The 26,708-nt window shown below is 36.5% G+C and overlaps 1 protein-coding gene across 2 annotated transcripts in view; it reads right to left on the bottom strand.

The window, feature by feature from the left end:
- The window catches only part of atp10b (ATPase phospholipid transporting 10B), a 46,413-nt gene extending 21,276 nt beyond the window's left edge, over nucleotides 1-25,137 (bottom strand). The window contains exons 1-9 of one of the 2 annotated variants that reach the window (XM_039648479.2): nucleotides 24,205-25,137; nucleotides 11,761-11,965; nucleotides 9,165-9,250; nucleotides 7,192-7,298; nucleotides 5,732-5,863; nucleotides 5,208-5,335; nucleotides 3,630-3,882; nucleotides 3,201-3,415; nucleotides 828-977 (exon numbers count right to left, since the gene is read on the bottom strand). In XM_039648479.2, coding sequence (XP_039504413.2) covers nucleotides 828-977; nucleotides 3,201-3,415; nucleotides 3,630-3,882; nucleotides 5,208-5,335; nucleotides 5,732-5,863; nucleotides 7,192-7,298; nucleotides 9,165-9,250; nucleotides 11,761-11,965; nucleotides 24,205-24,614 — 1,686 coding nt within the window. In that variant the 5' untranslated portion in view covers nucleotides 24,615-25,137. The remainder of the gene's footprint in view (nucleotides 1-827; nucleotides 978-3,200; nucleotides 3,416-3,629; nucleotides 3,883-5,207; nucleotides 5,336-5,731; nucleotides 5,864-7,191; nucleotides 7,299-9,164; nucleotides 9,251-11,760; nucleotides 11,966-24,204) is intronic. The other variant, XM_039648478.2, reaches the window with a different exon arrangement.
- Nucleotides 25,138-26,708: the final 1,571 nt, after the last annotated feature.

Raw genomic sequence — 26,708 nt, 5'->3', positions numbered from 1 at the left:
ATGGGAGTGTACATATTGATTACTTGTAAAATTACAAATCTATTTTCTGCAAATATAGCTGTAGAAGTAGTATTTATTTGCACTATATAAGTCACGGTTATTGTATAATCCATTTGGAAATGAATCAGTTAAATCGGATTTTCTGTATAACTGTGTTCTGCTAATTATGATAAAACATTGCAAATATTGAAACGCTCTAATAATCCAGTTCTTCAGGTACTGTGGATCTGCATACATTGTGACTGCCTCTTAAGCTGTGATGGACCCAGGGTGATACAATCATGCTCCATTGGTAATCAACTTAATTAACGTTGACCCAATGTCTTTGAACGTCTCAGTGCTACAGGTCTGAGGCCAAATATAATTTCTACCCTGGACAAAGTACTTTGCTCGGGGTCCTCAAGTGCAATTTGGGAAATTAGCACTGACCAGCAGTGAAGGATACTCAGCTACGCTAAACTTCTCTCACAGACTCAACTCATTACAAACGTGTGGGGTGGACTTGGGGGACGCCCGACTGATGAAAAATCTAATTGCCTCCACCGAGTGACCCATTGGCGCTTGCTTGAGAATTAAAATGTAGTAATTACAAAACATACCACCGGGGTGCGAAGCACTAGCCAAAGAAAAATAAGTCATTCAGGGGCAGCAATAAAAAAAAAAATCTCTGGGCAACGAGTATGCGGCCACAGGTACTAATTTACATAATTTACATGGTAGGCTATTATTGTTATTGTTTTGACATGAGTGCCGTTTTTTTTGTGTTGTGAGTCAGAGCCCCCAACCCTCTCGGCTCCAGCAAGGTCAGTGCCGTCGCACGCTCTCACCCTCTGTCTCTGGGCCGTCGCTGTGGAAACCACGACGGTGTTGCAGATGGCCAAAGCCAGAAAAAAGTCCAGGTAGGGCCCGCTCAGGATGCTCGCCATCTGACGGTCCACCTCCAGCATCAGCTTCCTGTCTGGAACCACCACTGTTTCCTGTTTGAGGAAATATGAATGGTTAGGCGCGTATCCGATTACATCATTCACAGCGAGACCATGTGGTATGTTTCCATAGGTGGAAAATGACACGATCATACAACAACAAAACACGCAACGTCATACGAGGAGGCAGCGGGACGCGAGACAATCTGTACAGTATCAGTAGCCCATGTTTAATGCACCCCAGCAGCCCCATATGTCAACAGATCGAAACATAGCGGATCAGAGCCAGCATTGCTGTGCTCATAACTGACACCAAACTGCTCGGCCATCTGCGGGGCAGACCGTGAGCATGCAGGGGAATGGAAGGAAGATGGGTCAGGGGCGAGACGTCAGAAATTACACACTTCAGCTCTATTCAAATAATTTAACCGTGGGGAATTGATGGTGTCATTTCCATTAATTGATCATTTTATTGACTGGGTATCTGAGAGGAAATTTGGTTTGTCAGTTTCAGAGGAAGTTCACGGGGGTGAAAACTGCATTCTACAACAGAATTAATTTCTGAAAAATTCAGGTTGTGACAAACTGCATTTAGTAAAAAAAAATGTCTAGGACTAGTAATTAATGGCTTATTTAAATGCGCATGTTTCTCTTTTTGTATGGATAAGAAAAACTAGACTAGAGTCTCATTTGTGTTGCCAGATTTTGCTAGTACAAAGAAAAGGTCCATTATATAAGCCTTGACAAATCAAAATGCTTTATATTTAAAAAAAAAATATATATATATATCTATATCCACCTAATTTAATTTACACTGCAATGTCGTCAAATGACATCCAGCTCCCCCTAACGGGTGTAGCTTAACCTAGTTTTGTTTAGGGATATGATTATGGGTAGGGTTAGGGTGTGGTTGAACCTTTAAAGGCACACTATGCAGGAATTCTGTTTTTGTCAAACAGCGACCCCTAGAGTCGAATAAATCGTATCATTTAAGATGCTATAAAGTGGTATTGGTAGCTAATAGTAATTGATTAGTATGACACTAAAATAAATTATATTGCATTGGATGTACGAATATATGAATTTGAATACCTGAATCATATCAGGGGACAGGGAGCCTTTTTAAATTCACTGACACCATTAAATTAGTTTGTGCCCAAACATAGTAAAAACGTTACATCAACCTTAATGAATTAAGTTGACCCAACATAAGTACAATAAATTGGAATAACTTAATTGCATAATGCTGAATTAAAGCAAGTTAATCATGTGGAAATACTTTCCATGATTTTTTTTTATGTTCATTCAAAGAGTTATTTTTATGAGTGTATCAATAGTCTATTTTTATTTTTATTTTTAACCGAAACTAGGACTGCAGATATACAAACCGTAAACAAAGCAGAGTTCACCATTTTCAATATCAATCACGCTGATCACTTTCTTCATTCCAGTCGGCTCATGTCATTATTATAATATTCGTGCATTCCAATGCTCAGGTAAGATGGCGTAAAATTATAACAGCTTTTGTCTGTACCATTTGCCCTCATTCATCACTTTTGGCTTTTATTCTCTTCTCATTCGCTAAGCTGAACAGCCAATCAGAGTTCTCTCTTACACCGTCGGCCCGACGCCGATTCAACTTGCCCCCCCCCCCCCAGAAAAAAAACAGCCTAGATCCAAAGGTGGAACACACCAAAAAAACTAAGCTGACTGATGCTCAAAAACTGCCTGACATTGTCAGACGACACGGCGTCAACGAACTTGACATGTCCCGCCTTTAAGCTCCTGTCCAGAGAGAATGTCAAGCTCCAACCATTAATTTACACAACAACTGCGTTTTTGGGGCTTGAAAATGTGAACTTTAGTAATCGGCATTCAAAGTGCAAGTTTTTGAAAACGATAGCGTTAACGTCTTTGTGTAAACAACAAAAACATGTGTATGCGTACCTATTACGTGTTCAGTCTATAGGGGGCTTTGTTTCGTTACAAAGTGACATTTTCGTTAATAACAACAGAATTTTCAGTCATTTTCGAGGATCAGTGTGAACGGGGATAGTTTTGTCATTCTGTACACTCAAAAACACAAAATAAAAACGTTTCAGTTTTTAGAACATCGTTGTCGTGCAAACGTGCCCTAAATTGCCATCACATCGAAATATCCAGCTAATTTTAGGAGAGCATGAAAAAGACGCTTCTTTCAAAACAAATCATCCTGAATTCCCAATTCTTTACCCTGAAACACAGATATCATCAGCATCTTCTGATCTATGATCTCACCAGAGGAGTGCTGAAGGCCATGTCACTTTGGGCTCCCGCTGCCGCTCTTGATCTGCGTCGATTGGCAGCTGTGACTTGAGTGTTGGCGTGATTTTTGTCTCCTGTGTGGCTGTCCTGTAATTCTTCCAGAGGGAAGAGAGGAGGAAGCTTTGTCTGTTGGTAGAGAGTGTCTTCCTCCTCTTCATTTGCACCACTGACAACTGCCAAGCGAGCAGCTGAGGGATGCCAAAAATAAAACCTGTCCTTATTATTCCTCAAGATAATATTAACAATAAACAGCAAACATATTGAAACACTGAACTGAAACACAAAATGGTCATAAAAAACAACAAAATGGTCATGAACAAAATCAAAATAGAAAAGATAAATACCGTAGAGCAATAAAAACGTATAAAAAAATATAAAAAAGAAAAGAAGCTCTAAACGCACCGTTCTCCTCGTGACAGTATTCAGTCCCCACAATGGTGCAGCGCCTGAATACCATCTTGTTTTCTGTAAGCGTCCCTGTCTTATCTGAGAAGACATATTGGATCTGTCCCAAGTCTTCTGTGATGTTCAGAGCACGACACTGGACCCGACTATCCAGCTCCTCGTCGTAAAGCTCCACGTCCTGAGTGATGAAGAAGATCTGCCCCATCTTCACCAGCTCAATGGACACATACAAGGACACAGGAATCATCACCTGGAGAGAAAGTCCTGGAATCATTAGTGTTAAAGGTACAATATGTAGGATTTTTTGCAATAAAATATCCTAAAATCACTAGGCCAATGTTATATATTTTGTTTAGTTGATTAAATACAACATCCCAAATGTTTCCAACTATTTGTAAATCGTGAGAAAATTGCGATTTTAACCAAGGAAACGGCGTGAGGAGTCGCCAGTCAATGGCGTCATATCCCCGCCAGGTTTGACCTTGTACGCAATAGTAACCACGGCGACAGACGTTGACAACTTGGTCGGTTATGCCCGTTATGCGTGCTCAACAGCGTGAGCATCCCTAGCAGGGTTTTGTTCAAACATTATGGACCATAGCGAGCAGACTTTGAGACAAAAAGAGGACTAAAACTAAGATCAACATCTTTTCAGATGCCGAGAGCTCCACGTCCGCGACTAACTTCGACTTAGAGACGTGAGTGTTGCATGTTACTTGAGAAATCAGGTGAGCGAATAAATGTATATAAAACTAATCAATGCTATGTAGTTCAACATGATGAAAAGTTAGAATATGATCTGTATGTTAGTCTCTAATGTTAATCTAGCTTAGTCTCGAGCAGCCAACAAACAACCTAACTAACAACATTCAACACACTCAAATGCCGGTTAGTGTAATAGTGAAACTGTTAGAGCGAGTGAAGCAGCGTTGAGTTACCTCAAGTTTAATTCCTCCAATAAACTGACCTGTGTGAGTAATTCAGCGTGTAGTTCGGTAGAATGAAATGTCCTTATTCCTTTATATCCGCGAGACTCACGTTGCGTGTAGCGCTGGTATACGTCTAGCAATCGCGCACTGCTTCAAACTACAGTCATGTTAAAAACATCAATGTATTCACTCATCCATATAAGACCCATCAGCTTGACGACAAGATCCATAATTCCGCATAATGCGAAATATACGTCATTAATATACGCCTTTGTTATTTTAAGAGGTTAGCGACCCCTGGTGGCGAAACAATCTTGCATATTGTACCTTTAAGAGCCAGATAAACACCAGCGATGCCTATCTTAAGCTTAATGGAAAATTTATTAGCAGACCGAAAATGTCAATATATTTATATTTATTTGATATGAGATTGGCAACTCTTGCAACAGCATTAACACAATGTGGGATGTCTAAATAGAGGTTAAAATCCGAGTCAATGAAGGTTCATAAAGGGAGTTTTCGCAGTGATGCATAGCAGAGCCATTTCAGCCTTTTATGGTAAATAAATTCATGTAAACCTAGTAGCAACTGGCCGTTACTTTCACTAAATGTCTTTAACATATCCCATGTGTGACAGATTGTGTACCTGCAGTAAGATGATCATTGTGAAGAACATGTAAAATCCCGCAAGTACCGAAGGAGTATAATTGCCATTTCTGTCAGGGACGATGTATGAGGGCATGGTGCTAAAAGTTTCCAACCAGATAGAATGGCCTGAGAGACATTTACATTCATTAATGACATTGCTTTTGACAGTACTGTATTACAATAAGGCAGATATTCCAATAAAGCATCATTGAACTTGAAGCAGAGAGAAAGACAGCGAGGATAATCATTGCTTTCATAAGAGACCAGTGTATGAGGGAGCTATTCTGGGTATCTGTAGTGTCCTTCTTTGACTCATGCCTTACAGACGGAAAAGGGTTGTGTGAGGTTGTAAAAGCACTTTATTCTTTATCTCTGTAGACCGTTGTGAGATCAGAAAAGAGCAGACGCGGACCGAAGTGTCTTGGAGTTCAGAATCAAAGTGTCATTTCGGAGCTTGTATGTTGAAGTAATGTGCGTGTAGTGCGTTTTGAATTATCGAGGGGGATGTTCCCCGTACTGTACCCAGGGCTCCGATGAGACACATGAAAAATAGAAGAAGCACGCAGAAGAGAACATCCGTATTCATCTTCCTCTCAATCTTGCTGCGTTTGTACCTGGGCCCGCTGTTGTTTAACATGGATTTGGTCTCCTGGCCTGTAATGAATAACTCATGATGTAAAAACAGCAACATTTGTAAAAGAGCAACACCCATTTACAAGCCATACCGTGTGTATAATTTATCAAGGGAGAAATAGTGGGCTACAGACAATGCCATTTTCAAGACACAAGTACACTGCGAGTGAACAAACTATAATACCCACATTACAATCAACTAAGCCGTCACGCGCGTTTGCGCTATAGACGGCTTCATTGATTATAATGGGAGAACGTTTTGGTTTTTTGCGTCACTGCCAGTGTAAATGGGATGTTAAAGACTTAAGAGAAAAAAAACGAGTCTGGCTTATTGCGCTATTAGATTTTAGAGTCACAGTATATTAGGTTTTATCGTTATGGATGATGATGGACGGAAATGTACAATGTGGTTTATAAAAACAAAAGAGCTTACAGATGAAATATGAATCTTATGACAGATGATAAAACTAAAGAAAAGAATGTGAAAGTGGTTAAAGTTTGGGATTGGTAATATTTTTCAATTGTTTTTTTTGGGTGTCTCTTATGCTCAGCAAAGCTGCATTTATTTGAAGGAAAAAAACAGTAATATTATTATAATTTTAGAAGGACTGTTTTGTATTCTTAAATATGAATAATGTTTTCATTTCCTACTTGAGTCTTTTGTGTCATATGATCCTTCAGAAATCATTTTGATTTGCTGCACAAGAAACATTTCTGAATATTATTAATGTTGAAAACTGTGCTGCTTCATATATTTTTTGGGATAATATTATTTTTTTCAGGATTATTTGATGAAGAGAAAGTTCTAGAAATTTTTTTTTTTTTAATGTAACATTACGAATGTCTTTAATGTCACTTTTGATCAATTTAACGCATCCTTACTGAATAAAACTGTAAAAACAATTGAATAAACAATACATTTTACATTTTAAAAAAATGTTTAACATTTTTTCTTTTGTCAAATTAACTTAGATAATTTATGTAGTTTAGATAACATAATATTTTGAGTTTCTGGTGATTAAATTAATCTCTTTCATTGTATTAACTCAATTTTTCCATTTCAATGAACTTAATTTTTTTTTTTTAAGTTAAACCAACAATATTTAATGGACATTTACTATCACAAAAAAAGAAGTATCATGGTTAACATTTAGCACCATGGCTAATATCAAAATATCCTTGTGTGGTACATCCACATTACTATGACTTTACCATGCTTTGTTACTTTATTAAAAACAATAAATGTTTAATGTGCATCTCCACAAATGTTTGTATATGTAGTGTGTTTTAGTGTATCCCATGTGAACACACAGTTCTGTGGAGGGTATGTGAAATGTGATGAAATGTACCTGCGTACACCACTATTCCAGTTGCGTCATCAGTATTTCTCACTGTGCACCCGCGCAGCAGAAGACTATCGATGCCGAAGCCTGTTCTCCTCTTATCAGGCCTCTCCCTGTGACATCAAACACAGCATCTTCCTTAGTCACCCAGACTAATTACCTCAGTGTGTGCCACGTGAGTAACGGGCCCGTCTTTGAATGGAAGAGCAGGATAAGAGCTTTATAATGCTTGGGAACATCACAATCATCTCTCAGCGTGATAAACCAGTTAATATGACTGCAACGGGACCAAAAAAGGGCCAAATCGGTTTGTCAGCCTACTTTATGTCCAGGCTGTGCGCGGAAACTTTACAACGGCAATTTAAACCTGTGATGTCTGTGTAGGTAGAGAGGTTATACATCTATGATCTTTGATTCTTATTTATTGTAGACGAATGTCCTCTTTATATTTTGTATTTATAATTATGACAAGGTGGATTCAACATGACAGATGGCATGGCAACTGCTGATGCATCAACCTCTCAGATATATTGTAGTGGACTATGGAAGCCCATTTCATGCTTTGGTAAATCATAATAATGACATGGTAAGTCATAATTATGAGATAAAAAGGCAGAATGATGAGATAAAAAGTCAAAATGATGACATACTAAGTCATATTTATGAGATTTAAAAGTCGAAATTATTAAAAAAGCTGACATTATGAGATAGTCAAAATTATGACACGCTATATCATAATTATGAGATAAGTCAAAATGATGACTTACTAAGTCATATTTATGAGATTTAAAAGTCAAAATTATTAAAAAGCTGACATTATGAGATAAAGTCAAAATTATGACACGCTATATCATAATTATGAGATAAGTCAAAATGATGACATACTAAGTCATATTTATGAGATTTAAAAGTCAAAATTATTAAAAAGTTGACATTGTGAGATAAAGTCAAAATTATGACACGCTATATCATAATTATGAGATAAGTCAAAATGATGACATACTAAGTCATATTTATGAGATTTAAAAGTCGAAATTATTAAAAAGCTGACATTGTGAGATAAAGTCAAAATTATGACACGCTATATCATAATTATGAGATAAGTCAAAATGATGACATCCTAAGTCATATTAATGAGATGAAATAATTGTGAGATAAAGTCAAAATTATGACACGCTATATCATAATTATGAGATAAGTCAAAATGATGACATACTAAGTCATATTTATGAGATGAAATAATTGTGAGATGAAGTCAAAATTAAGTCATAATTACGAGATGAAAAAATCTGAATTGCAGTAAATAATTAAGTAAAAAAGTCATAATCATGACACTCATAATTCTCACTTGTTATGTCATATTTATGATGTAAAAACTAAATTATAAGATAATTTAAAATTATGACATGCTAAGTAATACATATATGAGATTAAAATAAATAAATTAGGACATACTAAGTACATTTTCACTTTTTATGCCATATTATGTCATAATTATTATATTAAAAAGTTGAAATGATGACTTTTAAATTAAGTTCTTAATTTTTTTGTTTTGTATGTCATTATGAGATAAAGTCGAAATCACGACTTAAAATGACTTTTTATGTCATAATATTTTTTACTTTTCATCCCATAATTATGACTCAGTATGTCATGATTTGACTTTTTATGTCATAATTATGATTTTCAAAGAATTGTTTCATTTGTGACAGTTATAGGTTCCATAGTGGACCGATGTGTACCTCTCAGAAAACTGGTAATGGTTATGTTCTTGTTTTTAATTTGAAAAACGAGAGACGTTAACATGTTTTCCTTTGCGATGCATCTGAGGGTTTAAGAAGTTTCCCAGATTAGGAAATGACAGATGTGAAGGCCAAACAAATTCTGCTCATCGGTGTGGATGACAAAAGCAGTCACGATAGAGTCGTGATGTATTTAATCGAGCATGAAATTGAGCCAAATTGATTTCATATACTCACACATAACCTTTGAACACGTTGAGGTTGTTGTTGGGGTTTTCACACACGACAGTACTGGAAAATGTTTGAGGTTGAAATGGTTCGCCCTGAAACACATGAGAAAGATGCCAAGCATGATTTCCTCCTTCTATATCCTCATTGTTTTAATTATAATTTGAACTGACTATCAAGGGCTGTCTAACAAGTACTGTTTGACAGTAAAGCTACACATAGCAAACTGAGCAGTCAGGAACACATGGCCAAAAAAACATGTTCATGTTCAAAGACATAATAAGGCAGTGTAACTTGTTTTGTGTGCTACTCAGACTTGTATTTTAGGTTTGTGAGTGTTTGGGAGTTTTTAGGTATCTGTTGACATTGGCTGACTCATAATGAAGAGTTATGCTTTTATAAACTTTGTGACCTGAGGTGTATAATGAAACTTCAGAAGCTGACAAAAAAAAAAAAAAGACATATAAAAGGTTGGCGACTTAAAACAATTAAAATTATACACTTTGGGGTCAGTAATTTTTTTTCTTTCGAAAACGAAAACAATATATATATATGTCAAAAGATTTTATAATGTTACAAAAAGTTTCTATTCCAAATAAATACTGGTGTTTTTTATCTTTCTGTTCATTAAATCATTATGAAAAAAATGCATCATGGTTACTGTAAAAATATAAAAAACATTAACTGTTGTATTTTATTCTTGAAAACTTCTGGAATATACTTTTTTTGGCTTTACCAACAGTCCCGGTAATTATAATTCTGTAGTTATATAATACTATTACACTTGATTTAATACTTTAGACACTTACTGTATTTTTATGCATATTTTGTGATATCGCATGGAAATCCAGAAGCGCATCAATTCTAAAAATGTGCATGAAAAACGTATGCGCTCATTTTATCCGATAAGGAAACATGAGCAGAAACTATGATGGAAACACATTTACAGAATAAACTCATTGACACGCTTCAAAAAAATCATGTGACTTTGCAAAAGGAACAACCTGACTGGAATAACCAGCAGACCAATTATTACTTTATTTTATCATCTCCGAATATTCTGTAGCGCCGGTTTATCCAATGTATCGTTTTCTCACACAAACCGCTCATTTCGTGTCTTAGGCCATCAATGTGTACTTACATTTACGAGTCATTAAATCATGTTTCATTTGGACTTCTCTGTGCATGCTCTTTGAGGTGGTGACCATAGACCTCCATTATATGACTGACAGACAAGAACGGTTTGACCTAAAAATATCAAAATTGAAAATGCTGTGGAAACAAAGACATCTACATCTTGGATGCCCTTGAGGTAAGATAAAACATACCAAAAATTCATTTCAAAGTGAACTATCCCTTTAACCCTCCTGTTACCCTCAAATCTGATAACACTTTTTACCCTCTGGGGTCAATTTGACCCCAGTAATTTAAACCTCCACAATATTTGTATTTTTTTTACAAAGTTTTGTCTTAGTTAATTTATGTCTTTGTTGACTACTTAAGTAACGTTTTAAGTTGACATCCACCCACCACCCCCCTCCCCACCCCACCTAACACCACCTAACCCCTTACACATCCAGAATACCCATTGTACGACTATGGACAAATTTACAAATCAACATAAAATCTTACTGATTTGACCTAAAATTGGAAAAGTATACATACATCTGGTGTTTTATTTTGTTTTATAATATTTCTAAGTATAGATTTTTGAAATCTATAAAATTTGGAAAGAAAAACTATTTATTTTATCAAGGATAGTAACACGAGTTATGTTTGGGGTCAATCTCACAAAAATTATGTTTTCTCCTCCCCCATGGCACGGGAAACATCCAAGTTCTCACAAAAATGATGTTTTCCCCTCCCAAATACACAGGGAAGAATTATTAGTTATCTTGAGAATTATGTCACATGTCATGTGAACTACTAGTAGTTCTCGCAATACTACAGATATGGTTCTGTTTGGTTAGAGCCCTAAAACAGAGGGACGTTTTTTGAAAATGATATTGAATATGTAAAATTACAATGAACATTATAAATTCAAATTATAACATGTTATAATGACCTCAATATAACAACCAAAACAAATGTGTGTGAAATTTCAATATTTCTTCTGTTTTATTATACAACTAAAAGAGCCTGGGGTCAAATTGACCCCAAGGAACACCGATGCTACAAAATTTGTACAGGACTTTGAAAAAATATTAGCAGGTTAATTTTATGTTTACAGAGTTGTCCCCATTAAATTAGGACAAGTCATTAAATTTGAAGCAAAAAATAAAAATAAAATTATGTTTTTACAGACGTTAAACATTGAATGGGGTCAAATTGACCCCAAGGATAATAGGAGGGTTAAGGGAATACTATAGTTTAATATGAAAAAAACGGTGGAGTATCCCTTTAAGTCATTTCAACTTAAATTGCATTAAAACGACTTAATAAAATGAGTTGAATCTTCGCAAATGTTTTTTATGCGCTATTCCAATTTTGCATGGAAACATATACTGACGTTTAGGAATATTTAACTGTGGCGCACAATGGGCTCATTGTAGCTGTAAGCTTTAGACTTCTCCCAAAGGTATTTTGTGATCGGCAGCGCACTTACCGGAGTGGAAAAGCCTGGCACCACCCTCCTCTGTTTGAGGTTGGTCTCTCCATCCAGATTGGCTGTTTCCATGTGGCACACTCCATTAGGGTCGGACGTGTGCAGGAGCAGGATGTCAGCTGGGATGATCTGGTTAGAGAGCACTCTCACAAAATCCCCCACACGTACATCCTTCCATCTCCTCTTCACCAAACGCATCTGTTTCCTGTGAGAGGACGAGAATTAATACCTCACACGGACCTCTTCTAAAGCTGGTGTGGGGGTTCAGTGTTTGTGTAGTAGTCTACATATAAATGCACAGACACACTTGGACTAAGTATACACAGATGTAGACAGCATGATATTTGCATGAAAAATGAATGGTTATGAAAAGCAATCCAGGACACATTCATTGATAATTTGAGCATGTTACGCCAGGCATCTCAATCTAATGTGCAACCTAAAACAATAACTATGAGTTTGCATCTTCAAGTATGTTTTAATGTCAGCTGTCGACACAGAGCACACAGTTGAAAGAATACTGCAGTCACGATGTGAACGTCAGGTATGCGGCTCTACAGGCACAACTGGGTTGGGTGGGTTCTTCACAGACTGACGGCCCTCTTGAGAAAGGTCACTGTCACACCTCACACACAAAGCCGAGGAGAAGCTTAAACATCACTTGGGTACAGCTCTCATGCTCTCTTTACATTGCTGTCAAGTTACATGAATGTAGTCTGACAAAAAACATGTCCAAGTCACATTACAGTAATTAGATCCGGTATTTTTACTGTTTTACAGATAATATATATATATATAAATATATATTTTCTTTTTCCTCAAAAATACAGGAATATGAATTTTTTTGCATTATGACATTATTTTTATAACAATTAAGCTTTAATTCACATTAATGTATAGTATGTTTACTGTATAATATAATATATTTCACATCACAGTAATGAGATTATTTGCAATGCAACTATTTTTTTACAATAATTTAGCACAACTAAGGACATTATTGCCATTAATGTAATAGGCTATGGTATGTTTACTGTATGAAAAAATATATAATATGTATCTTTCAAATTACAGTAATAAGATTTTTTTTTCATTCAATGTGACATTGTTTTCATAGCAAATAAGCACAATTAAGGACATTAGATTCTTATTAATGCAATATAATATTTTTACTGTGGCTGTGTCCGAAATCTCCACTCAAACCACTACTCCCTACCCCCTATGTAGAAAACTACTTTTCAAAATGCATTCTGGGATACATTGAGTGGACTATATAGGGTATAATAATCATCACTATATATTTGGACAGCACTACAAAATGGCGAGATCACTATATAGTGAGTAGATTTCGGACACAGCCTGTATCTGTCATGGTTTGGGTGTATGTGTATATATATATATATATATATATATATATATATATATATATATATATATATAGATATATGAAATTGTTCCATATCACATTACAGTATATATGAGATTCTTTTGTATTTTAACATTATTTTTTTAAGAAATAATCCCTATTAATGATATAAGATTCATATTAATTCAATGTAGTATTTTTTACTGTATTACATAAAATCATGTTTTTCACATTACAGTAATAAGAGATTTTTTTGCATTACAATAATGAGCAGCAAAAATTATAGCCCACTTCCTTAGATTTTAAGGTACATAATGACAACTTGCTGTTGTCAAATAATGACTAAATTTACTATTTCAAACCCCACTGCTGGAAAATACTGCCCAAAAAGCAATACTTCATGCAAACCTAAATCAATTAAATGAAAGAAAATGAATGAATTATTTTACTAATAAACGAAACCGGCTGACAAACGAATATTATTTCCCCAAATCAGGCAAGACTAGTAGACTACTGTTTTGTGCCGAGCAAGCATTTCTCTGAATGAAGTGCCTGATGTCTGTTTCAGATAGTGGCGTGAGATAAATCTTGCGAGGGGCGCTCCTCCAGAAGGACTCACTGTTTGCAGTCTGATTAGCGAGACGTCTATTTCTGGCATTTAACTGTCAGTCAGAATGTGTGAGTGTGAAGAAATGATGATGTGTGAGACAAACAGCTGCTCTTGAATACTCTATTTTGAACGAGAGTCGACGCCTTATACCCTTTCACAGCATTCCACTGCACGCTGAATTTTAACTCGGTTTGTGACGTTCACACGGCGTCTTTTTAAAGTGAAAAACTACAGTGGCTGAAGATAAAATATGACCGTGCGTGGCAGGCAATTTCATCATGATCATTATCATTTCATCATAATCAATCATAATCACCGGTTCTACTCTCTAACAGAAAGTCCTCATACTATCATCATATGTTTTGAATTCAAGCGTCTCGGGTTTGATATTCATGGGACATGTTAACTATGAACGAGTAGGTGAATCCAAAAGCTTTTATGAGCATTTCAAAGCATCTTTTTTTAATCTAATCCACCAATATATCTGCATTCCTCTCAGTTAAATGGCAGGGGAGAGACCACAATTTCTTCTAGTTCTCATGACGGGCTGGGCATCAGACCAAAAAAATGCATACACATTGGGTCGTAAGTGTGATGACCCATGATACAGTATGTGGGAAAGGTGCATGTACTGTGCTGAAGCTTAACCATTTGTACAAGGTCGGCGTGACTCAACAGGAACGGAGGCATTCCTTACACTGCATCCTACTCACATTTTTGTTATACAAATGCATGCCATGTAAACTTCAAAGTTGTGAAGTCAGCCAGCCTGGCAACTATTTGTTCAAGTTTGCAGATGTAGTTCTTAAAGGAGTAGTTCACTTTAAAAAAACTTTTGCTGATAATTTACTCATCAATAAATTATTCATAAATTGAATAAATTACTCATAAATTATTCATCATCTGGTGTCGTTTAAAGCCCGTTGAAGCTGCACTGAAACTCTCATTCGGACCTTGAACCGTTTGGTTCCCACTGAAGTCCATTATATGGAGAAAAATGCTGGAATGTTTTCATCAAAAACCGTGATTTCTTTTCAACTGAAGAAAGAAAGACATGGAAATCTTGGATAACGTGGGGGTGAGTAAATTATCAGCAAAAGTTTTTTTAAAAGTGAACTACTCCTTTAATGAAAGTTTGGGGGGAGTATATGTTCTATCACAAGGAAAGGGATCTTTAAATAACTCACACTCCTGACAATTCTTACGCCAACGGCCCCTCTCCTCTCCACACATGTGTCCAGGAGCCTGATTATAGACTACAAGCCCAAACCTGCCTTTTTTTAGGTATCAGGGGTGTTTGGTAAAGCCTACATCTCTATTAATGTCCAGCCCCCTTGGGAAGCATTTGGACATGCTTCAATATCTGACGCTTTAGGAGCCCTTTAGCGTCAGTTAGATGACGCCCTGGGATCGCGTGTACCCTACCCCCACCCCACACCTAAACCTAACCGCGTCCTCTAACAGACGCTTTCCTTTAGCGTCAGTTAGATGACGCCGTAGGAGCGCGTCATGTAAGTGACGCTAAAGGGCGCCTAAAACGTCAAATATTGAAGCATGGTCAAAGGTGACGCCTTGGGGTGAGAATGCGTTGTAATGTCGGGAGGCGGGAGAAAGGAGCATTTGAGGAGAATGGATTTTGAATTGAACTTCCAAAGGTTCACAATTGTGTTCCAGTTTATAAGTACAAAATTAATGGTGCCCCAAAGTCACCTTTTTGATGAATTTCAAAGCTTTGAAGCCAAAATATTTCATTTTTAGTGATTTGTGCAGAACCAAGGAGGGTTTTTTTTACAAATATAAAGAGTTACATTTTATTTTTACGGTGTAATAATACATTTCAGCCCATTCTCACCCCCAAGGCGTCACTTAACTGATGCCTTGGGAAGCATTTGGACATGCTTCAATATCTGACGCTTTAGGCGCCCTTTAGCGTCAGTTAGATGACGCCCTAGGATCGCGTGTACCCTACCCCCACCCCACACCTAAACCTAACCGCGTCCTCTAACTGACGCTTTCCTTTAGCGTCAGTTAGATGACGCCGTAGGATCGCGTCATGTAAGTGACGCTAAAGGGCGCCTAAAACGTCAAATATTGAAGCATGGTCAAAGGTGACGCCTTGGGGTGAGAATGCGTTGTACGTTTAGAATTAATAAAATATTATGTCACCCAAAAATGAAAATTCTGTCATTAATTATTCACCTTCACGTCGTTGCAAACCCGTAAGACTTTTTTTCATCTTCAAAACACAAATGAAATTTTTTGATGAAATCTGAGAGCTTTCTGTCCCTCCATTGACAGCTGTGCAACTGAAACTTTGACGCTTCAAAAAGTTCCAAATTTCACACATCAGTTTTTGGTAAACAGAAGCTTAAGCATGTCGCTTGACGAGCAAGAACCAATGAGGTTCATCATAAGGTTGTCGTGTTACGCAGCACGTTTGAGCTTCCACAAGAAAAGCGATCGGGTCTCTTCAGAAAATTTGGACTAAACCACTCAATATGGATTAGTTCACGATCTCTTTAAAGGTGCAAAACGCAAGTCTCTGAGTTTTTGCAGAACTACGCCCCCTCTGGCGACAAGCGAAACTGCAACCAGGGGTGTGCGCGCTCATGGATCACACACACGCACGTTTGCACGAGCTCTTCATAACCAGAGGAGCATCAGCTGCACACATCTTTTGTTACAGTCATAATGAGGTTCTGCAAGTCATTTAAAATATATGAAAGGAAACGCATTTGAGTAAATTACACACTTATATGTGTGTGTGTGTGTGTGTGTGTGTGTGTGTGTGTGTGTGTGTGTGTGTGTGTGAGGGGGAAATGGGGGTGGTAGAAAACTTCGTTTTTTGTTTCCATCTATCTGCCGAATATCTTACGAAAGTCTTACTGTTTGGAACAACATCGCTTTAACTACTTGTACTTAGATGGTTAGGGTTAGGTTTGGAGTTATTTGCTTGTAATTCTGCATAATTTACAGTTGTTACTATAGTAACTATATGTAACATGTAACAAGGACAGCACTATTCAAAAATGATAATCATTTTTCAACATAACCAAAGAGATTGCGCATTTAATGAAATATGCACATGCACGTTAATAATGTGTTCTCACTTTGGCTGACTGTAAGTTTAATCATAAATGACAGTAGTAAATAAAAAGTAAATTCTGATGTGTTCCGTGAATGCTAATTGCAGGGGGATCACTGGACGTCGAGATCAGTTAGATCATACTTATTATTGGGGATTTGAAAACCAATCTAAGTAGGCCTATTACACTTCATTGAGTAACCTATCGCATATCTCGACAGCAACCACCTAGCAACCATCCAGCAACCCCCGAGAACATGTTAGCAACTGCATAGCAACACCCTGGCAACCACCCACAACACCCTATCATCATGGTGGTTAGTTTTGCGTGTATAAGCCTGACTCATGCTTTCTTCAGGAACTGTAAAAATTGTGTTTACTAAATGAATGTGATGACTAGCTGCTTATCCACAGCAGTAAAAATGCTCAGCAGAAGAGAATTAAACAGCTAAGATGGAATAAGCATCACTTTGTCTGCCCTGAGCTGTTTTAATGAAAGGGGGTTCGACTATGGGTGTGAACAATATTATAAAACACTCTCCCTTTGGGGTAGAATAGGAACTAATCAATCATAACCGCTGGAGGAAAGCACCACGGTTCATTCAGTCCGAATATGGGAGGGAAACGTGCACATTACAAGCATTAGCAACACTGTACAGTGTAAAAGCGTGTGAAGTATTAGATTAGCGTAATGATATTGTTGCTTTCAGACAGACGGTTCCCTTGTGGAGCCAGAGGAACGGGGGATTGTCTGACTGCTGGGAACCGTTGGAAATTGAATTGTTTATTTATGAGTATGAAACTCCAGCATGATAAAACAATATCATAAAGAGAAAGCAGCCTTAGCATATGAAACTGAATGAAAACATCACTACTGGTTGTCATGCATCATGGTGCATAAGCACAATAAATGTTGCCTGTACATTTATTCTCTTGAAATCACATGCAAGACTAAAACAATGCATTTTACTCACGAAATGTGGCTTACTTAAGCAATAGCAAATTATTGCGATTTTAATATTGCTTTTATGGCGTAACAATTCAATAAACGAGAACTTAATATTGAGCTACTTCCATTTTAGACACTATATTGCCAGTTGCTTTGTCTGTTTTTATCCTGCCAACAAAAACACTTAAAAGCAAAGCCTCAGCAGATTCAACTGACACTGTAAGCAACACATTGTACTGGTATTTCGTTCCTGAACGAATCAGCGAATGAACCGGTTAAGTAAATTATTCAATGACTCACTCATATGAGTTCAGTTAAAAAAATGACGATTTAATGACTCACTAATAAAGACTATTTGGCACCTATTGGCATAACATTAAAAGTGACTGAAAATCATGATTTTGCAAACTGGTATATATTTACTAATGACGAGAGAAACTGAGAATTTCCAGACGATGAATAAGGGTCTTATCAAGCGAAACAATCGCTCATTTAAAAAACAATAAAAGTTAAAGTTTTATAAGCTCAAATGCTCGCCCTTGTTCTGTATGCACGTTCGTGACTCTCCTGTTCGAACTCGTTCATCAAAATGAATGAATCTTTTTCCGAGTCAATTTGTTCGTTTCGTTCGTTGAATGAACCAAATGACTCGTTTTGATAAACGAGTTCGAACAGGAGAGTCACAAACGTGCTTCACAGAACAGAGCAAGGCGAGTATTTGAGCTTATAAAACTTAAACTTTGTTATTTATTTATTAATTGAGCGATCGTTTCATTTGATTAGACGCTCATTCATGGTCTGGAATCGTAGTTTGCAGTTTGTATTGAAAGTGTCTTTTGGACCATGAACCATTTGGTTACCAATAAAGTCCATTATATAGAGAAAAATGCTGGAATGTTTTCATCAAAAACCTTAATTTCTTTTCGACTGAAGAAAGACAGACATGGATATCTTGGATGACATGGGGGTGAGTAAATTATCAGCAAAAGTTTTTTTCAAAAGTGAACTACTTCATTAAATGTATTTACAAAATCATCAAATAACTTCAATGTCTTTATAATATTTGTTCTTTTATTTATTTTATCTGTCTTGTTTTGTGTTTTAGAGGGATTGGCTAATCAGGGCAATAAGAGACAACTACTCTTACATTTTTCTAATACAAATATGCCATAACAAAACTGACCCTAGAAACAGGTTCAAGGGTTTACCTGCAATGCTTCAAAAGATTTCGACATACTGAACTATGAAACTTCACAAAGCACCAATACCTATGGCAGCTAATGAATCTGAAGCAAATAGTTTACTTTCACATTGAAAAACAAGGTGAAAAATTTCAAATTCTAAAATATAATTTTCAACAGCTGGAAGAAACTGCGATCCCAGGCATTCTCTGCACCTCGTATATACTGTAGGCTATAGCATTTAATACAATCATGCCAAAATGCTACACTGGTTGATCTGATCACAGATAGGGTTGCAGGAATGAGGTCTCATCTCTAACTGAATGGTGCTGCAATGTGCTAACAACCTTGTGCTGAAATGAACTTACATCATCAAAAAAGCTCACCAAAGGCTCTTCTTCCTATGACAGCTCAAAAAGTTTTGAGGTATCAAAGACCGACGGAAAGCGTATTAACTTTTTCAATCACACAGTGGTATGGAAACTCCACAGATCAGCAGAGGAAGTTGGAATACGGTATTGTGCTCCCTGCTTCAAAAAAGTATTGACTACGATCTCAAAGTAAGGCCAGAAAATTCACACAATAATCTACCGCAACATCACTTACTATCAGACTGTCCAAAATCCTAATTCCATCACTTACATTGTAAAAAAGTGGCAACCTACAGTTGTTACCATAAAAAGCTACTTTTACCTGATTTAAAAAATAAAAAGCAGTTTGTTTTGGATAAATAATGGGTAAAACTTAAGTTTAGGGTCAAATTATTACAATTGCTTAGTAGCATGCAGCATATTACAATGATATTTGCTGCTTATTGGTACTTTTAAAGTTGATGTTGATGTTTGTTTTGGATGACTGTCTTGAAGGAAAATCCAACCACGGCCCATTATACGATTTCTAGTAGTTTTTTATCTGTTGGTATTTGCTAGAATCAATGATACCATGTATCTGAATAAGATGTCCAGGACCTCAAGCACTCTAAACAATGCTCGGTTGTTTAAAGCCAAATTTGGGTCAAAAATGGACAAACCCAAATGTTGGGTTGGGTTAACCCAACTTAAAACTTTCACTTTCATCTGTACATTTTTTTAGTTGCATTTTTAACCCAACATTTGGGTTTTTCCATATTTTACCCAAATTTGGCTTCAAACAACCTAGCATTTTTTAAAGAGTGAGCAAAAAAATAGGCCCACAACATTAATGGGGTTCTTATCCCTGTTTGCACCAAACTTCTTAATTATCAATTCTTTAGTTATTTTCTTACAGCTAATTTATATTTTGTGAAGTTCAACAATCTTTTGCTGCACATCAGAACTATATTCTGTGGTTTACTCATTGTGATGGATGATTGAGGGAATTTGGCATTTGTGTTTCCTCATATTTATACTCTGAAATACTGTGAAACAAGAAGTCATAGCTAAATCATTTCATGCTCCTAGTCACCCTGGTGTGCTTAAAACAAATGGGAATATGAATGGGAATATACTTCAGACATGTTTTACTCATAAAAAAATTATAGGGGTGCCAATAATTTTGGCCAATGTGTTTTGAAGAAAATACAATTATTTCATAATGTGAGTTTCCCTCCACTTTCAATTATTTTTACTTCAATGAATGGTTAGATTTTTGTGAATTATTCGATAAAAAGTCAAAAGGTTAAACAATGCAGATTTATTTTTTTGCAGCCATCTTTGTTCATATTTACCAAGGGTGCCAATAATTCTGACCACAACTGTATTTTTGAGTGCAAATTCATGTACAAATCACTACAATTACTAAATGACTAGTTAATAATGATGTGCCCCAACAAGTAAAGTCATAACATAATGATACCTTTACAAATCATTTGCTAATGATTCATTAAAGCAGACAACTGGAAGTTGAAGTGCATAGCTTTGACTAATTGTGGTAATTAACACATTAATTTACACTTTTAGTTAATAAATATGTTATTAAGGAATTAATACACAATGACACATTGAATTAATAGAAATTCATGTATTACTTAATCTATTAATCATATAGATCCTTTATTAATTGCTGATGCAGTAATCATTAATTAATCGTTTAGTTCTTCATGCGTTGTACATTAACTCATGATTATCTGTGCATTAGTTAAGGATGAATTAATGCATATTAGTGCACCCGTATCGTAAATTGTTACCAGTTCATTCCTGGTTCTTTTTTTATGTTCTGAATATATATTTAAAGAAAATGTATTTATAAATTTATATAGTCTAAACTATGAAAGAAATGTATGTACATTTTTAGAATAATAAATTTCTACATTAAACGCGACACTTCCGTTTTTCTTCCCACCGGAGCTGATTCAAAATGACGGCTGCGTGAAATCATCGTATAGGGGTAGTTTTTCTAACACACCCTCTGGGCATGACAGGCAAGTCAGGAGAGTTTGATTTTCGACCGACCCGAGCCCGTTCCTGCCCCTGTGCTGCTGGGCCACCTGGGCTCCCCCGTATGGAAACACTTCGGGAATCACAAAATGGAGCAGAGGCTTAGCTCGAAATAAAATGAAAGAGACTAAGTAACCATGGCAATAAGAGATGGATTTGGAATCTCTTTTGGAAGTAAAAATATATCTCAGGGTGTACCTGTGACTGCTGTGAAATCTCTCTCTCTCACCCTCTCTCTCTCTCTCTCTCTCTCCCTCACTCCCTCTTCAAGTGTGGAGAATTACTCTTTTTTCCCACCAGCTATTCAGTCATTTTAAAATAGATCTAAATGATGCCTCTCTGTCTACCCCTCTGATGCAACACAATGATGAGGATCTCGTCAAAATGCACACAATGTGTTGGATGCAAGACATTGTGCTGCTCTTCAAAAGAAGGAAAAAAATCTCCCACACAAATTTTATTTCTAGGTCAAAAATTCCCATGGGGTTTCGAAACACAGATGAAGTGAAACACAAATTCAAGCGAGCCTGCACCACGACACAGCTCACAGAAAGAGGGGGGGGGGGGGGGGCAAGAAAGAGTGCAGAGAGCAAGAGAGACATTTGATGTAGTCACTGTATAGTCACCAGCAACTTCATCTATGTTTATATTTTATATATGTTTCAAAACCTAACAAGGAATGCAGAAACCGTTCTGTTCAGACGCTAAATGATTTATGAGCACCCATATGCAGTACAGTATTTATTAACATAAACTGACACATTTTTAAGATGCTATGTAGGCTTATAGTGAAAATAGGAATCAATGCAATTGACCCTTCGCAAAGACTCCTCCCCCCTAGTTACTGTTGCTTAGTTCAACAAGCCATGACACTCTCTCACGTCACACGCTGTGAAAAATACATTTCGAGGCACAAAATAGACAAGACATAGTTACTTCTGGTGTGAAACAATGTTTCAACTATCAAATTTAGTCACATCAAGACATTCAAAACAATAGGGGGGAGACTGGGATGGTGGTAACATTTTTGACATTTCTGGCTGTATCTCGGAGCTCTTTTTGTTTAAAATGGGATTTAAACTAGTTACAAGTGTCAGATATTAAATTACATAGCTTTTATCGTTGCAGCACAAACAGAAAATGTGTGGTTTGGTTTCAAACACGAGTGAAATGTTACAATTCCTCCCCCAGAGTCCGGGTTAGTTGAAACATACCCTGAGGTGAGATGTACAGTTACAATGAGATATCCCCAATTTTATCCATAATGTTATATATAACATTATGAAACTATAATATAACATTTGGTTTTGCTGCTCCAAATGATTGTGTTATACAACAGTCACTGGAATTTGACTAATTTATTTCAATCTCTGCATTTAAAAATCAATTAGGGAGTGTTTTTATCACCACTTCTGTCTGTGTGTGTATTGTAATATGTTTGTATGTTTTTAGGGAGATTTTAACTCTCCTGCCAGGCTGTTATTGAAAATAAGAAATGTCTTGCCTGGTTAAATCTTAAATGACTTGCCTGGTTAAATAGATTCAAATCAAATGAAATAAGGATTATGGGGGGAAATGTGTTTGGGAACCCTTGCTTGTGTGTGTGTGTGTGTGTGTGTGTGTGTGAGAGAGAGAGAGTGAATGTTTGTTATTGTCTGTCAGTCATAATTGGCATTAATAAAATGCCATACAATTTTGCCACAGATCTCACAGACTTTCCCAGCTCTTATCATTGTGAAAAAAATATTGTTGGTTTAACTTAAAAAATGAAGTAACCTGGTTGCCTTAGAATTTTAAGTTCATTGAAGTGGAAAAATTGAGTTAATACAATGAAGGAGATTGATTTAATCACCAGAAACTCAAAATATTATGTTATCTGAACTACACAAATTATTTAAGTTGATTTGACAAAAGAAAAAAATGTTGTGATTACAAATCATGAAAATATATTTTTTTACAGTGTATAAAACTTATTTATTTATTAAATGAGCGATCGTTTCACTTGATAAGACCCTCATTCATCGTCTGGAATCGTTTAAAGCCCTTTGAACAGTTTGCACTGAAACTGTCTTTTGGACCTTGAACCGTTTGGTTCCCACTGAAGTGTATTATGGAGAAAAATCCTGGAATATTTTCATCAAAAACCTTAATTCTTTTCGACTAAAGAAAGAATGACATGGACATCTTGGATGACATGGGGGTGAGTAAATTATCAGCAAAATTGAACTACTCAAGGATGCAATGTTTTTAATGCAATTTTTCAATGTTTTGTGTAAACAAACATTTGCATCTCACTGTTCCATTCATTTTCAGCACCTTAGCAGTTTTTTAGCATTTCAGAATTCATTTGATGTTCGGAAAGTGCCTTATGGAATGTGGGGTGCATGAATAAATACGTTTATAATGTTATTTTTGCTTGTTTTAAAATAATTAATTTTAGTTAAAAAAAAGCGTGGCTAGTTTATTTATTTCTTTTTTTTTGATTCTTTAAATCTCCTTCTTTGTTTATTATAGTCAGCTTGTCAGATGCCACAATCACAATAAATGGCTAATTTCTTTCATAAATTAATTTTATTAGCTACATTAACTCAATATGTCAACAAAAGTTTGAAAATGATCAGCTTTATCATAATTGCAGAAGAAACAGGCCATCTTTTTTGAACAGGCTTTGAATATGATGTTGCACAACAGGGGGCGACAAGGTTGAGAACCGCTTTTAAAGTAACATGTTTAACTGACAACCCTATAAAATATTTTTATAGTAATGTTTTATGAATATTAATTATATACTGTATTTTCACTTCACAGTTATTACACCAATGACTTGCAAACTCTTTACCTGCTGAAAATGAAGCAAGGCATATTGTTGAGCTGCTGGTCACTCTGGTACCTCCGGAAATCCTCCCAACCATCCTTGACAGCGGTCAGTGCCAGGATGACACAAATGGGAATGAGAGCCACCTCTGGCTGGAACGCGTTCACCACCGGGATGAAATTCAAGATGGCCAGGCCCACAAAATAAATGTTGGCCATGCGGTGGAACTGCTCAAATAAGTTCATAGGGATGAAAGACCAAAGTCTGTATTTGTTGGTTTTGATCGCGTTGCCCTCATACTGGCGGTTCGGCTGGTCACGTTTCTTCAGATCTTCAAAGGGCAGGTTGGAGACCACCTTCCTGATGGGGCCGTCCCGGTCCCTGTGCCTCGCCCAGCCCTGCCAAAGAAGGGTCAGAGGGTTTGTCCAGGTCATGATGATGTCTCAGCGAAAATAAACCTGCCTTGCATGACACTTTAATACGAACTTCCTCCTGCACAGCTACCAAAATTCATGAGAAGCTGCCCTGTTTGCCTCTCAAATCACCTGTACGAGTGAGAAATGCGGAGAAAAAGAGTTAGAAAGTGAAAGAGAGAGAGAGGGAGAGAGCAAGAAAATGTGGGTTGAGACTACACCTGTTAAACTCCCCTGACCGCCCTCTATGGGAACAAACACCTGTCTGAGGTGAAGGTATGCTGTCAGAGCACCGTATGCCACAGATACAGCGCCAGAATCAAAGCTGGAAATAAAGATTCAAAGACACAACGGCACCCCAGTGACCCAATTACATTAATCAAAGCTCTGAGCAGGATATACTCAAGCTCACTGCAGTCATCCGCATAAATAATAGTGCATGTTCACTGCAGACACACTGTTCACTTTACCAGAAGCCTGGACATTTTGTTCATTAAGTTAAAAAGAAAATTATAAAATGATGTGTTCTGAAGATTTATGCTTAAATGCTTGAAATTAGCTTTCTACAGTACACTCTCAGAAAAAAAAGGTACAAAAGCTGTCACTGGGGTGGTATCTTTTTCAAAACGTGTACATTTCGTAACCCCTGAAAGGTACAAATGAATACCTTAAAGGTACAGTACCTAAAGTTCACCACCCCCGACAGGTTTGTATCTTTTGGTACAAAATGGATTTCTTTTCAAAACATTTTTTATATATATTTATATCTTTTTTTTTTAGTTGAGGACTTTAATTGAAGATAGTGAAGGAAAAGCGGCCAAAAAAAAAAAATAGTCTTTATGTGAACTCTTTCAGTGCTGATTCAAATGTACCTCATGATGCTGGTTAGAGAAAGAGTGGCTGCATCTGAAATCACATACTTGCCTACTATAGTGGGCGAAAAACAGTATGTGACAAAGGAATTACTCATAAAAGAGTAGGCAAAAAGTACTGGGATGGCCCACTACTTCCGGTGAGATTCTGAAGTGTGCATATGATGGACACTTTACTATCCCATGAAGAGGATTTATGAATGGAAGTGAAGCAACGTGACTGATGCTGACAATGCCATGGGGAATGTAGTATGTCCAGATTATATTCATACTGCATAAAACATACTCTTTTTTTTTGTCATGGAGTGATTGCTTATTTAAAATAAGTACCCACTCAAAAGCTTGTTTAACATTTTTGAGCGCTACATTATTCACCTAATTTCATTTTTGTTTCATATTTCATTGACTTTGATTATAAAATGTGGGAAATAGTCATGATAAAGAATTAAATGTCTAAACCTTTTTCTATCTGTGTATTTTAAGGATTAAGCCAGTCAGTGATGTCATCCCCATGCAATGAAGACAAACTTGTTCGCAGGCGGATGTCATCATTCCCTGCAGTATTGTTAAGACCTAGGCTTATGTGTCGCTTCACCTGAAACGAGAACACCATGCTAATGCAAAACATATATATATTACATGTGAGATAAGGTTTAACTAGAAAAACTAGATTTTTTCTGACATGCATTGTGGTTGCTAAAGTGTTCTGAGTGCTATGCAGTTACAGGTTAAAATTAAAAGACAAATTACTACAGAAAAGTGGTAACACTACACAATTAGATTTCATTTGTTTACATTAGTTAAAGGGTTAGTTCACCCAAAAATTAAGCATAACTCACCCTCATCCTTCAATCCTGTAAGACTTTCATTCATCTTCGAAACACAAATGAAAACGATGAAATGAAAATCTTTTTAATGAAATCTGAGAGATTTCTGTCCCTTAATTGACAGTTACACAACTAGCACGTTTAATGCCCAGAAAGGTAGTAAAGACATCATTAAAGTAATCCATGTGACTCCATTGGATTAAAGGAGTAGTTCACTTTTTAAAAAAAAACATTTTGCTGATAATTTACTCACCCCCATGTCATCCAAGATGTCCATGTCTTTTTTTCTTCAGTCAAAAAGAAATTAAGGTTTTTGATGAAAACATTCCAGGATTTTCTCCATATAATGGACTTCATTGGGAACCAAACGATTCAAGGTCCAAATGAGAGTTTCAGTGCAGCTTCAACTGGCTTTA

The sequence above is a fragment of the Pimephales promelas genome, chromosome 9, assembly GCF_988280905.1.
Source record: "Pimephales promelas chromosome 9, fPimPro1.hap1.1, whole genome shotgun sequence".
In the NCBI taxonomy this organism is placed as follows: Eukaryota; Metazoa; Chordata; class Actinopteri; order Cypriniformes; family Leuciscidae; genus Pimephales; species Pimephales promelas.
This window is presented reverse-complemented; position numbering and strand designations above follow the sequence as displayed.